General features: G+C 32.0%; 4 protein-coding genes across 5 annotated transcripts; 2 read left to right on the top strand and 2 right to left on the bottom strand.

Annotated features, from left to right (window-relative positions):
* Positions 1–2: 2 nt before the first annotated feature.
* twy (fas-binding factor 1 twitchy) lies at positions 3–4,188 on the bottom strand (the record flags this gene model as incomplete). Its single annotated transcript, XM_026818439.1, has 12 exons — positions 3,769–4,188; positions 2,920–3,566; positions 2,333–2,845; positions 2,030–2,238; positions 1,799–1,961; positions 1,428–1,719; positions 1,109–1,341; positions 898–1,041; positions 617–781; positions 351–508; positions 134–269; positions 3–59 (listed from the first exon to the last, which is right to left on the bottom strand). Coding segments are annotated over exons 1-12 (2,898 nt in total), but the record flags the coding sequence as incomplete, so codon positions are not given.
* Atg3 (Autophagy-related protein 3) lies at positions 4,188–6,707 on the top strand. The gene is made up of 6 exons (XM_018033932.2): positions 4,188–4,737; positions 5,172–5,360; positions 5,449–5,709; positions 5,794–5,943; positions 6,018–6,145; positions 6,235–6,707. The coding sequence occupies exons 1-6, from the start codon at positions 4,666–4,668 to the stop codon at positions 6,395–6,397; spliced, it is 963 nt and encodes a 320-aa protein (XP_017889421.1). The 5' UTR covers positions 4,188–4,665; the 3' UTR covers positions 6,398–6,707.
* A 36-nt stretch (positions 6,708–6,743) lies between these two features.
* On the top strand, positions 6,744–10,142 carry APC7 (anaphase-promoting complex subunit 7). 2 transcript variants are annotated; one of them, XM_018033901.2, is made up of 7 exons: positions 6,744–6,843; positions 6,968–7,105; positions 7,221–7,954; positions 8,029–8,443; positions 8,528–8,802; positions 8,970–9,241; positions 9,453–10,142. In XM_018033901.2, exons 2-6 carry the CDS (start codon positions 7,037–7,039, stop codon positions 9,190–9,192), a joined length of 1,716 nt encoding a protein of 571 aa, XP_017889390.1. In that variant the 5' UTR covers positions 6,744–6,843; positions 6,968–7,036; the 3' UTR covers positions 9,193–9,241; positions 9,453–10,142. The 2 variants fall into 2 exon arrangements, with proteins under 2 accessions (XP_017889390.1, XP_017889398.1); XM_018033909.2 differs by lacking the exon at positions 9,453–10,142 and having other exon boundaries at positions 8,970–9,001; positions 9,110–9,241.
* LOC108630567 (protein FAM122A) lies at positions 9,789–13,003 on the bottom strand. The gene is made up of 5 exons (XM_018033920.2): positions 11,950–13,003; positions 11,779–11,842; positions 11,210–11,607; positions 10,613–10,753; positions 9,789–10,538 (listed from the first exon to the last, which is right to left on the bottom strand). Exons 1-5 carry the CDS (start codon positions 12,063–12,065, stop codon positions 10,244–10,246), a joined length of 1,014 nt encoding a protein of 337 aa, XP_017889409.1. The 5' UTR covers positions 12,066–13,003; the 3' UTR covers positions 9,789–10,243.
* Positions 13,004–13,430: the final 427 nt, after the last annotated feature.

The following is a 13,430-nucleotide window of genomic DNA, read 5'->3' as shown; positions in this document are numbered from 1 at the left end:
GAGTCAATTTCATCATTCAGGTTTAATTTTAAGATAAGTAAATTTGGGTCCATCACACTCTGAAAAATATATTTCATATAAATGTAATGCACATGGAACGGTGCTACTTTTATGCAATATATGTCTTTCTTACCATTAACTCAGTTGCAATTTCAGACTTTGACTGTATTTCAGGAAAGGGTATTAAACCGTTTTCATAAATGTGAGATACATTCAAATCCCTTTCTGGTCTCTCAGGTTCCTCATATACTATGGACGTCATTCTATCCCTTTAAAAAGATTTGTATTTCATTATTCACTGTGAGGATACAGTAGAAAAAGTGTCCAACTTAAACATACAACGTATATACCTTGTAATATTAAATCTTTCAGTTGCAATTCTTTTTTCTCTTTCCATTAATGACTGAATCTGTTTTTGCAATTGATTGAATTTTTCTTTATTTTCATTCTCTAAATGTTTCGCATCTTTTAGGGCTTTTATTCCTTCTTCCTTTTTAGCTAGAGCAGCCTAAAAATATTAAGGAATCAACTATAATATAATGTGATAAATCATTAAATTATTTGAATTATAATATAATAATCAATGTCACGGTAAATATCTATAATAATGCAACACCTGAGTAAGGGTTTCAAGTTCTTTGGCACGTGAAATAAGTAGGTCTTCTGTATCTTGTAACTTTTGCTTATGAAAATTAAGTTCATTTATCTTTTCTTTCCATTTTAGTCTTTCCAGATTAGCAGATGCAGTTGATTCTTGAGCGGTCTTAATAGCAGCTTCTAGCTAGAATAATACAGTTTACATCAATTCTCTAGAATATATCAGGTTAGCACAAAAGTTTGTGTCCGATTTTTACAGCCGGGTTAGATTTACTTATGTAAAATTTAACAATTTTATACCTCTATTTTAGCCAATTCCCCACTATTGTTCCTTAGTTTACTTAAAACTTCCAATTGCGCTCTTTCTTTTGCTATTGCTTCTCTTTCTTTTGTAAGTAATTTCTGCTGTTTCTCCTGCTCTTTCACCCAGGATTCCTTTAACGCCTGCGACCACAATGTTTACGAAACTCAATTTTTAATTTCAACACAAAATCCTGCTTTAATATAATACCTGCATGTAGTCTCTTTCCCATTTCATTTTGTCTTCAAATAATTCTTTTTCTCGCAATAGATTTGCTGTTTGCCTTTCGACCGTTTCCTGTACTTGGTTGCATGACGTACTTTGTTTTTGAAACTCAGTTATAAGTTGTGTAAGACGAACATTATATTTTTCTGTCGTTTCCACAAATTTATTATATTGTTCTTCCAAAGTGCTATGCCGATGTTTTAATTCAAGTGTCTGTGCTGCAAATCTTATTATTTAATAGGATAACGTACATACTAAATCTAGATTATTTACTATTGTTAATTTATTATTTTGTTTAACTTACTCGTTATATCATTTTCATATACTTTCAAAAGATTCTTTTGAAGTTTTTGTATTTCACTATTGTCAGTCTCTAATTCTTTCTTCTTTTCTACCATGTTCTCGATGATAACACTGGCTTTTTCTAATATGTACTCTATATCAGTCTTTTGGCTAGTGATAGCTTGTATTGTTTCATCTTCTGTTTGCTTGGCTCTAGATATGCTCTGTATTATATTAGAATATTCTGCTTGCAGAAGTTTTATATTTTCAGAATGCAGTTTACACAGCTCTTCAATGCGTTGGGCATGTTCATTCTAATTAAAAAATACTACTACAATTATTGTATTAAATTATATAAATAATCGCATAATTATAACGTACAAAACATCCAACCTTTAGATTATGTATTTCTTTTTTATATTGATTTTCTGTTTGTAGTTTTTCATCTCTTAATTTTTCTAACTTTGTCGCACAGTTTATTTCTAAATATTCCATGTCTTGTTTTACTCTCTCTTCTGATTTTAGTAATGCTTCTTTCAAAAACGATATTTGTCTTCTAAAAATGGAACGATTTTGTGTCAATTAAAATATATAACAGAATACATCAAGAAGAAATATATATACTCGTAGAATTCTGCTTGAAATGTTATTTCCTTATCATGTTTTTCATTTATAGTAAATAATTTTAATTCCAATTTTGACTTTTCTCCCTCTAACTTTTTTATTATATTTTCTGTTTCTTCTCTCGTGCTTCCAGACTCCTCTTTTTCTGTTGTGTTTGATGCGCTAACTATCGTAGTATTAGATATTGGCATGGGTTGTACCATTAAGGCCTTAAGAAAGAGAAATTAAAAATAATTAAATTTTTATCTTCCTAATCTCATATACTATTGATATACACTTAACAATACGTTTAAAAAAGCTTACATGAATATATTGGTTAATCCGTTCTTGTTGCATTTTTATTTGTTTCTCTAATAGAGCTTGTCTTTCAAGTTGCAATTTCAAAAATGTATTAAATCGTTCTTCCTGATTATGCAACAAGCTATGTTGAGCATTTGATACCTTACTTAATTGTTCATTTTGCTGGGAAACCATTACTGTTGTCCTTAATTCGTGTTCTTGTTGCTGCATATTCATAAATGCATTCTGTTGATTTAATTGTGTACCAAACAACATTGATAAATGCTCTGGTAAGACAGGCGCACCGTCTGAATCCTTTACATCAGATGTTTCGGACCCTAGTACCGTGCTAACATTTTGAGTCACGATGTTTTTTTCAAAAGTAGGTATTTTGTCATTTTTAACTGCTTCTTCTTCCTTTACTTCCACTTTCTTATCCTCAAATTTCTTCGAGCCTCCCAACCATTCTGGCAAATCTTTTTCTGACTTAGTACCTTGTACAACATGATCTTTAATCGACAAATTATCATTTGTTATCTAAAAAATTAAAAAGTACATTAAAATACATTTTTTTTTTAATTAACATTTAACCAACTACTAAATGTGATTACCAGTTCTAAATTTTGATCAGACAGCAAATCGCCAGATAGCAAACCAAGAGGGTCATTTATTATTTTTGTATTCCTCCGACCTCTACGAGATTCTCTTGTGAAAAACTTAGTTGATGGCTCATTATAATTAGATTTTAATTCCTGGCTAGCGTTTGTAGATTCTATCATAACTTCTGATTCAGTTCTATTAATGTTTCTAGGAATGATTGAAACTGGAGTACTAGATGTATGAGATTTATTTTCAAATAAACTGTCTCTTAAAAATGATTTGCTAGATTTATCAACTGTATCTGACTTATCAGTTAAACTCGCTATAATATCATCTTCATTCTTGGATACATTCTTCAATGTTTTTGCAGATTTTTCGTTAAATAATTCATCTGGCAACGTAGTAAGATTACTTTTAGAAGTTGAGTAGTTATTTGGTTTCTGTAAAAACGCTTGAGTCTCTCCTTGTTCACTATGAAATTTCACTTCCGGGTCATTGCTTGATCTAATACTATTTGTAGACACAACAGGACTTTTAATTTTAAAAAGATCCTCTATTAGACTACTTTTACTGTTGGATGTAAATAAGTTCTTTTTTCCTTTTGAAGAAGTTTCTTCATCAGAAAGTAATCCAGGCAATAAATCATCGTCATTAGAATCTATTTAGAAATAACATTTTTTCCATCACTACTTGTAAAGACTGTAAATGTTATGATTTATAAATGTATATGTATGTACAATTTTGAAATTGCAAATAAATTTTCATGAAAATAAGCAACTTTAGACATTATACTACTAAAAATATAATTAAATATAAATCACCAGTTTGTGTCGTTTTTCTACTTTAAATGCATAAACCACCTTTAAATATAACTTTTTTTTTAGTTTCTCCGTCTAATTGTGCGCTAGAATCCTTGTAAATACTGGTAGAAGATTTTGTTCTTTTAAATAATTCCATATCTAAACTGTCCATGTCTTCTAATGCTTTTGTAATATCTTCCAAGTTCTCATTTGAAGTATCAATGCGATCGATCATCTGCATAAAAGGCGTAAAATAAATGATCTCTACGTTCGCTTATTAAACTATAAGAGCGATACCTTTAAACATGTACATTTAAACCAGCATGAACTTGAATCACCAATAAATTAAGTATTGCCGTCTTCTTTGTTAAATCTTGGGGAAACTACTGCTGTACGTTCTACTATATTTGAATTGTTTTGCATTCTGGTTTCCATGGAGACAATAAGGAAAAATATTGAACACAACCTTATATATAGACGAGCTTGCCTTTCGAGACACTACCGCATCCCTCGATAAGTATATATAAGAATGATTTACATATTACATTTCATAATACATGTTTTTTTTTAAATGACGTGTAATCTCTAAACATGATATTTAAATTTCATTGCGCAAACAAATATAGAATTTGAATTATCAGCAATAATCGACGATTATTGACCATGTCGATTACGATGTCGATACATACATCGATTTCGATGCAAGAATTGAAGAATTGTATTTTGGTACCGCTGGTACCGCCTAAGTATTCGCCACTGGTATTCGCCAGCATTCGCCAGTATTCGCATATATGATTCCCCCTCATGTCTCATGCAGTCTCATGTTCGGCCGAATCGATAATACATTGGAAACTGTTGACCCTGTTGACGTCGTATAAATGTTTGTGCTTAGCATTTAATGCTTGCATCTAATCTTTTTCAATTTTAAGTAAAGCCATATAATCTATTGAGATTGCAATGCAGAGTGTCATTAATTCCGTGAAAGGTACTGCGCTTGGTGTTGCCGAATACTTAACCCCTGTGCTAAAGGTATGACTTAAACGTAAATACGATATCTTCAGAATAGATATCTAAAACATGAATAAACAAATAAAATATATTAAAATCCTACATAATTCTATATGATAAACATATCGTCATTACGTACTATTTGATCATTTGTTTATGTCCTGCTGCTATATGTCTGTGGTATTGTTAAGTACTATGTTGTATTTTATAATTTACGAGAATTCTATGTAACAGAGGCACCAGATTAAAATAAAACAAATTTTTAAACATAACTTCCTTTGTTGTACTTAAGCCTATGTTTTTATTAAGCTTCATATTTTGTTTATCAGCTAAATTACTACTTCGTATGATTAAAATATTTGTGAAATTATTTTAGTTCGTTTAATAAAAGTTCTTAGTTAAACATGCTGTATCTGCAAATAAAGTCATATTTATGATGGCGATAATTATTAAAGGAAAGTAAATTTCGAGAAACTGGAGTATTAACACCAGAGGAGTTTGTGGCAGCAGGTGATCACTTAGTGCATCATTGTCCAACTTGGCAATGGGCTACTGGTGATGAAGACAGAGTGAAATCGTATCTTCCCAAAAATAAACAATTTTTGTTAACACGAAACGTTCCTTGTAGTCGCCGATGTAAACAGGTATCATTAATATAAATCTATGTATTAATGTAATGTACATTTACAAATCAATGTATTATAAGTTGAATATATTGTCATTGAAATCTAGATTGAATATAGTAAGGAACAAGAATGTATCATAGAAGAAGATGATCCAGAAGGTGGATGGGTAGATACACATCATTATGATACTGATCTTGGTGGCGTTGAAGAGAGAGTAACAGAAATGACTTTAGATGAGACACAACTCTCACAATCAATTAGTGCAGAAGAGAATAATGAAGATGACGATGAGGATGACGACGATGATGGAGATGCTGCAGATATGGAAGCTTTTGAAGTTAGTGGGATGTTAGATGAACAAGATAAGGTGCATATTCTTCTTAAATTTTTTCGAATATTCTGTGCTGGGAACAGTAACAATATTTGATTCAATTTAAATTATATGTAATAGTATGCAGCGAAAAGTACAAAGAAACCTACCAAGGAGAAATGGGATGCATTTTCTGACGGAGAAATCATTCATACACGTACATACGATTTATACATCACATACGATAAATATTATCAAACACCTCGACTATGGCTTTCCGGATATGATGAGGTTTGTTTATTTTATTTTATATGTTATTGCCTTAGTATCATATACCTATTTTAATTACTTCCTTGTCATAAAAGAATCGAAAGCCTTTGACAGTAGAAGAAATGTACGAAGATGTTAGTCAGGATCATGCGAAAAAGACTGTTACAATGGAAGTACATCCTCATATACCTGGGCCGTCGATGGCATCGGTTCATCCTTGCAGGTAAGTATTTTAATTGAAATAAATGAGTGATACTGTGTAAATATTTAGACTCATAGGTAAAAATTGTAATTAATAAAATAAAATTACAGACATGCTGAAGTAATGAAGAAAATCATCGAAACCGTGATGGAGGGTGGACGTGAGCTTGGCGTACACATGTACTTGATAATATTTCTAAAATTCGTGCAATCCGTAATTCCTACAATTGAATACGATTACACGCAAAATTTTATGCTAAACGCATCTGGTTAGGTGCTTTACAAATTTTCATTTTATTTTTAAGAATGAACGTGACTTTAGTTTTTAAATATATGCTATTATAAGTAACGCAAATGGAAGGATTGTGAGGCACAGAACATAATAAATACATTTCAACTAAAAAAGAAAATCAATTAAAACAGAATGTGGTTGATTATTAGATTTACATATTTTTTAATTCATTTTATGTTATGATTGTCATAAAGTCAGTAATCGTGATAATTGATTGTAATGATCTATCTGATATATGGAATTTATTTAGAAAATGTTATTTGAATGAATAAAAAGATATTGTGTTTAGGTATTTATTACTTGATGAGTTTTACTGAGGATAATAAGAAATTTTTCCACTAGGGATCGTTTTTGTTCAAATTTAAAATGGCGGTAGTCCTACAGTCCTACGTGTTGTGTTTAAATGTCACTCATCAAGTTGTGTACATGTGAGTAAATATTTTATTCAAAATAAAATACATAGTCGTAAAATGTCGCATATTACTGTCGCATATAACATTAAATATGCTGTATTCGTTACTGCATAACATTTGACAACTTTATTTCTTATAGGTTAAAGAAGATTGTTGTTGATAAAACTTTTATACTATTTTTTATTTGAAAAGGATATTAATCATAAAGATGTCGACATTGTATGATCAAATAAAATTGCTATATGAACAATCATTATATTCAAATGTTATTTCTCTTGTAAGTAAATGTGGCAAAGAACAAGTAATAAAAATAATTTCTCAATACTCTATAAAAAGATGAATATAGAAAATAATGAAGTTTCATAATAACTATGATTATTTCCATGTTTCAGGCAAACTTAGTGTTGTCACTTAGCGAACATAATTCAGACTTATTACCGATATATGGAAAGTTTCATATATATGTTTATTATGCAGATGCACATTTTTACCTGGGAAAATATAAAAGAGCAGAAGCTCTTTATAAGAAAGCTCTGCAATTCCGTAAATGTTTATTAAAATCTAAGGGCACGTCAAAACCTATAGAGAGTCAGAAGGATTTACCAACTGATGTTGATATAAAATTTCAAATTCATTTGTGTTTAATCAAATTGAAGAATTCTCAAGAAGCACTTCATGTGTTACAAAGCATTCCTGGTAAACAGAGGACACCAAAAGTGAATATGGCGCTTGCAAAAATGTTTCATGAACAAGGAATGGAGCGTTCCGCAATCACCACCTACAAAGAAGTTTTGAGAGAATGCCCATTAGCTTTAGAAGCTGCCGAAGGGCTTCTTTCTCTTGGAATAAAAGGCATCGAAGTGAATTCGCTAATTGTAAATTGTTCATCTAATTTGTCAAATTTAGATTGGCTAAACACGTGGATTAAAGCTCATGCACATATGCATAATAGGGAGTACACTCATGCAGTTTCAACATTAAGATCTTTAGATAACATTAATTTGCTTAGGGATAACTTTAACTTATTAACAACAATAGGAGAATGTTATTATTATGCCGAAGATGATAAAAATGCTTTATTATGTTTGAGAAGAGCTAGAATTGTTGAGCCTGATGTTATGAAAGGGTAACGAGCATACAAATTTACTCTTGTAACATTAGAAAATTGTAAAAGTAATCTGAAATTTTTCTTATTGGCAGAGTTGATATTTATGCAGCAGTATTATATAAAACAAACAATGTTAAAGAACTTGAAAGACTGATTCCCGTAATAACAGCGAACAATGAGTGTACAGGAGAGATATACGTTGCCATGGCCTACTCCCTTTACGCCTCTAGGAAGCTTGGTAGAGCAAACACGTTGACGGCTCAAGCCTTGAATTTAAATCCAAATGATATAGAAGCAATCATACTTCGAGGAAATATTTTGATAGAACAGAAAAAGTATCAAGATGCTTTATTTTTCTTCAGACATGCCGTTCAACTGAAGCCGTATCGTTGTGAACCACATAAAGGTTTGGTAGATTGCCTTGTAGGAATGCATAGATTGCGGGAAGCCCTTAATATTGCGAGCGGCTCTTGCAAACAACTTGGCCATACTGCAAGGGTCCTGACGGTAATTATTATATTTGTTGTAATTAAATTAAGTGTAACACAAAATCTTACGAAGATCAATTATAAATTTACAAAATGATTATAGCTTTATGCATCTGTATTGATGAAAGATCCAGTCTCTGTTGGAAAAGCGAAAAACCTGTTGGAAAAGGCACTACTTCAAGATGAAAGTTATTTACCTGCTGTTTACCTGTTAGTTGAAATATATGAGCAAGAAATGAATTTAGAAGCTGCAATCGCGTTACTTTTGAGACAAGTAGAAACGCAAACAGCATCCAAATTACATCAAATGCTTGGAGATTTGTGGGCGAGAGTTCATAACGAGGAGAAAGCTTTGAATCATTATGCAATTGCTTTGAAGTAAGTTTTGTAAAATTATATGTACTAACGTATACAGAAATAAATTATACGATACGTTTGCCAGAAGTAACGTATATACAATGGATAATACTTGGTACATTACTTTTGACAAATTATTTATATAGTAATATTAAAATCTTGTAAACCAAGTGAATATTTCATATTAGTCTAGATCCAAATAATAGAGGGGCATTGGAAGGTATGCATAGATTAGACAATTCTTCGAATAAACTAGACTCAGCTTATTATATGACTGTGGGTGAGGAACAAACAGATACAACTTATGATGTTGGTGATGGTTTACCAGACACTGATAATGATGATGCACCTGATGAAAGTGAACCCGAGGCCGTGTGGTCAGACATGGATCTTGAGGCAAATAGTCAATAACAAGAAAACTTTATTGTAAGGTTAACTCGTTTGAATATAATTAAGTTAGGTATGTAATTAATTTTTATTGCGGTATACCTTAACATCTTTGTCACTGAGGATGTCTTTTGTAAACTGAACGTAATCGGCTAAAGATGTAATTAGACAATCATATTTGAATATCACTGGTCATAGGCGTTTGTTCAAAGACGTGTACTGGTGTCAAAGGTGTTAAATAGCCTTTATCGTCTGAAATTTTGTAAGGAATAAATTTATTTCAGATCACAAAATGTTTGATCTTTTGCATTTATTTATCCAAAAGTACTATTTTGTCTTGTACATCATTCATTCTCAGAAATGTTGTGTACATAGAACAGTACTTGCTACAGATAGTTTATTTACATACTATACAGAAGTGGAGATTCATAGAATCAATAATGCTATTAATACGCGAATTAATCGATGTACATTAAAATTAAACATACATATATTTGTCTACGTATTTTGAAAACGAGAAAACAAACAAAAATCGCACGAAGGACGTGTTGACGGAATTGTTCATCGACAAAAGGAGCCCGCAATTTCGTACTAATGATGAATTAATTTACTCATGTTAATTTAAAGTCAATAACATTATATTTGTATCTCTTTTCTAGAAGAAAACTTTCGGATTCGATGTATTTAGAAAACGCAGAATTCAGTCTTAAAAGGTAGGAAGCACGTGTATTTTCCTAAATAAACTCGGCTTTGGTCTTAGAACTGCTTTCATATTACATACATATACTTGTTCAACCTTATTTGATGATGTGATATTATTTAATAAGCATATATCAACGAGAATTAAAGCATCACTAGCGACGTAACTGATACATATTGGAACAATATGTGCAACACGAAAATTAATAAATAAAGAATGACCAGAATGCAAGTATTTGTTAAATGTAACGAAAACGGTCTATAAGCAAATTTAATATGCATAAATTTTGTTCGTCCTAATGATTATCCATTTTACTTTCACAAAAATAAATTCAATGAGACATCTTCCTCTCAGAGTCCGTTTATATGCTTCCTTTTATCCGCGATTTTCTCGCGTGGCTTCGTTGTGTTGTATTTCATTGAAACCTTTCATCTTCACGTTTGATCCTGTTGACGAAGTAATGACAGAAGAAGAGGTAACGGAAGAAGTCGATGAAGATGAAGAAGAAGACGATGGATCATCGTTAATAACTGAAGCAGCACCTGATCCCGGTGACGGACTATAGACAGGTCGAAAGGAAAATCCAGGAGAATCAAGGCTGGAACAAGATTCCGGAGTTCCGGCCGCGCTAATAATTCCTGAATTTAGACTAGATATTGCCACATCCAATCTGAATTAAGAGATCAAATATGTATACTCTGTTATTAATGTCGAAAGTTCCTTTGAATCTTATTATACAATTACCTAGATGCAGTAGAAGTTAGTAAACCAGAAGTACGTTTCGCGGGAGGTTGTAAATGATCCATTCCAGAATCATCTAGTTCAAATTTTCTCTTAACTGATGCTAAACAACTCGGTCGTATTGCAATAGGGCTTAAACTCCGTCTGAATACATTAATAGAAAATACATTTATAAATATTTTCGTTAATATAGACTAGGGCCCTTACTATCCAGATATCCCAGTATCATTAGAATTACTCATATATAGTGCATATAAATGATTAAGGATCAGAATAATAGGTGATACTAATACGTATTAAGTGCTTCATAAAAGCTGCATCGAATATGGGGCTAAAGAATTTGTCTTGGATTCTCTAGGAAGAGAATCGACATGTATAATGATTTGCCTTTTGCAGCACCTGTGTATTTAACACAGCGGGAGAAAAGCTTAACATAAATCAGACACGAATTATCATACTTACTCAGACATACGTGTTTTGGGTATCTAAATGACTTATTTTGTGAGACATTCAAACACCCGAATAGTTAAGATCTGGATATCCTCGTAATAGTAAGAGTCCTAATTAGACACGTTTTACTTCATGTGGAAATGAATATACCTTGTAGCAAAAGCTTTTCTAGTAGGACTAGGTGATAAATTGTTTTTCCACGTAGCTGCGTGAACACCAGGTGAATAACACTGTTTCTGACCAAATCCAGTTCTTGTCGGCGATGGTGAAGAATATGTTGGGCCATTTACAGACAAGTTAATACTCAAAGGATCAAGAACTCGTTTAGCGATGGGTCGAGATTCTATCTTAAATTGTAACGAAGCTGATTCTGAATCTTTAAACGATAATCCCTCTGCTTCTATAGTGAGATCCTCCCACGACTGGGAGATCTGCATGGCACTATGTATTTCTTTTTCGTGTGCTGCTTCGCGACCAGCAACATCGATACACTCTTCCTGTCTCAATTGACTTATACGTGGCGTTAGCCTAGGAACATTTCCAGGACTCTAAAACAATAAATAAATAGCACAGTTGAAAGTATAATCAATAGGATATTGTAGATAGACAGTAATTGATTTTCTTATTTGAACAAAACTTAGACGTGTGATTATTACATAATCATCACATTTGGATTGAGCATTGAAATTAAAAATTTCCAAGAGAAAACATATCCTTACACTAGTGCTGAAGCGTCGCGTGCGAGGAGAATTTGAAAATATGTTAAAATTCGATGGAACATCCCTGGAAACAATTAAAATCAGTTTTTCTTAGAATATCATGTAGGTCAAAAGTTGAATATAGTCAATTTCACTGTAGATTATAAGAGTTTGGAATTTAATAAAGAATACCTTGGCGTTGAAGTGGTAGGTGATGTTATAGACATGGTTGCAGAGATCTTGTTGATCATGGGTGCACTACTAGATCTCTTTAAGTTGACTACGGTGTAGTCAACATCCATGATCATCCAAACCAATTAGTTTTTGGTACATCTGCATGAGCGTGCTATCGAAGGATTCCAAGCACATTGGGATGTATGTATGTACAATGATGATGATGATGATTTACTTAGTTAGCTGATCTACCGATCAGCAATGGATTTTCAGCACAGACTGATCTTTTGTGGCTACTTGATAGTTTAGTAGTAAAGAAGTGTGTTTGTTTGCACGAGTACTGAGGAGATACCGCATTTGAACTCTCATTTAAACTCTGCCGTTCCAATTATTTATTTCACGTTTCGATTACGCTATTAGAGCGAAATTATATGTGGCTAATTCTTCGTCTTTCGAGTTAAAACGATGGAGTGAGAATTAACGAAATATAAAATCTGCTTCACTGAAACTATGCATAGCGTAAAAGAACGAAGTAGCAAACAAGCCACAGGAACGATTTTGGATGTTCCTAATTTTTTTCAGTTATTACTCAAACTACCGTACAGAAACCGGGTTACAAATTAAAATGCATCATTCAATTCCGTAACCCTTGGTTTTTAGACGGCATCGATATCACTGTGTGCAATTAAATTACAATTGCTTCAACTTGATCATCGAACACCCATCATTTCCTATCGCAAAGCACGCGTATGTCAGACCTATGCCTATGCCTATATGATCCTTTTGCCTCCTTAGGAAAAATGTTTTTGCAAAAAAAAAACACACTGTTTTCTTTGATAGCCTTGAGCCCTCATTCAATTTATGGGTCTAAGGATACATGATCAAATCGCAGAACTTAACTACAGTATAAAATTATCGGCAACGAGAAAAAGGGAGGAGAATTATGCTATCTCGGATGATCCTACTCTAAAATCATAGCTTCTCTCTCTTTCCTTTAAGAGGCGCTATATTTAAGTATTTTCAACGATAGTTTTATGACAACGTTTTTGATGTGAACAAAAATTTAATTTGGTAATTTACCAATAATTTTTTTAAACCAAGCGATGATTATACATGAAATAGAGTAATGGCTATAAAATTCTTCAGGTTTACGAATTTGTATGGTAAGATGCGCGCGAAACAAAAGGGTTGCTCAACGGCCGCGTTCTCAATCCTGTTTAAGCTTTAAAATTAAAATGTAAAAGTAAACGCTAATAAGCTCATCTAAGCCGTGAAGTTTTAAAAATCATGTGATATCAATAATAATTTATACACATAAATAGAAAGTAATTTTCTATTTCTATAACGAAATACCATGGTAAAGTGTTCATTTTTATTGTTTTCAATTGTATTTAATTTAAACCATATATATAAACTTACTCACTTGAATTCTATATAATAATTAATATAAGTATTCCTGTTCTAATATATTACCTCAAGTTTTACATATAATTTATCAA

The sequence above is a fragment of the Ceratina calcarata genome, unplaced genomic scaffold (assembly GCF_001652005.2).
Source record: "Ceratina calcarata isolate Rehan_Ccalc_2016 unplaced genomic scaffold, ASM165200v1 scaffold143, whole genome shotgun sequence".
Classification (NCBI taxonomy): domain Eukaryota; kingdom Metazoa; phylum Arthropoda; class Insecta; order Hymenoptera; family Apidae; genus Ceratina; species Ceratina calcarata.
The sequence above is the reverse complement of the archived record's forward strand: the minus strand, read 5'-3'. Positions and strand labels throughout refer to the sequence as shown.

What these genes read in the sequence shown, in the direction of transcription:
- Atg3 (XM_018033932.2), top strand. Translation starts at nt 4,666, where the DNA reads ATGCAGAGTGTCATTAATTCCGTGAAAGGTACTGCGCTTGGTGTTGCC. An exon ending in TGTTAGATGAACAAGATAAG is followed by an intron (nt 5,710 to 5,793) that starts GTGCATATTCTT and finishes TATATGTAATAG; the next exon opens with TATGCAGCGAAAAGTACAAA. An exon ending in GCATCGGTTCATCCTTGCAG is followed by an intron (nt 6,146 to 6,234) that starts GTAAGTATTTTA and finishes ATAAAATTACAG; the next exon opens with ACATGCTGAAGTAATGAAGA.
- APC7 (XM_018033901.2), top strand. Translation starts at nt 7,037, where the DNA reads ATGTCGACATTGTATGATCAAATAAAATTGCTATATGAACAATCATTA. An exon ending in GAGCCTGATGTTATGAAAGG is followed by an intron (nt 7,955 to 8,028) that starts GTAACGAGCATA and finishes TCTTATTGGCAG; the next exon opens with AGTTGATATTTATGCAGCAG. An exon ending in ATACTGCAAGGGTCCTGACG is followed by an intron (nt 8,444 to 8,527) that starts GTAATTATTATA and finishes AAATGATTATAG; the next exon opens with CTTTATGCATCTGTATTGAT.
- LOC108630567 (XM_018033920.2), bottom strand. Translation starts at nt 12,065, where the DNA reads ATGATCATGGATGTTGACTACACCGTAGTCAACTTAAAGAGATCTAGT. An exon ending in CGCGACGCTTCAGCACTAGT is followed by an intron (nt 11,608 to 11,778) that starts GTAAGGATATGT and finishes TTATTGTTTTAG; the next exon opens with AGTCCTGGAAATGTTCCTAG. An exon ending in CTAACTTCTACTGCATCTAG is followed by an intron (nt 10,539 to 10,612) that starts GTAATTGTATAA and finishes CTCTTAATTCAG; the next exon opens with ATTGGATGTGGCAATATCTA.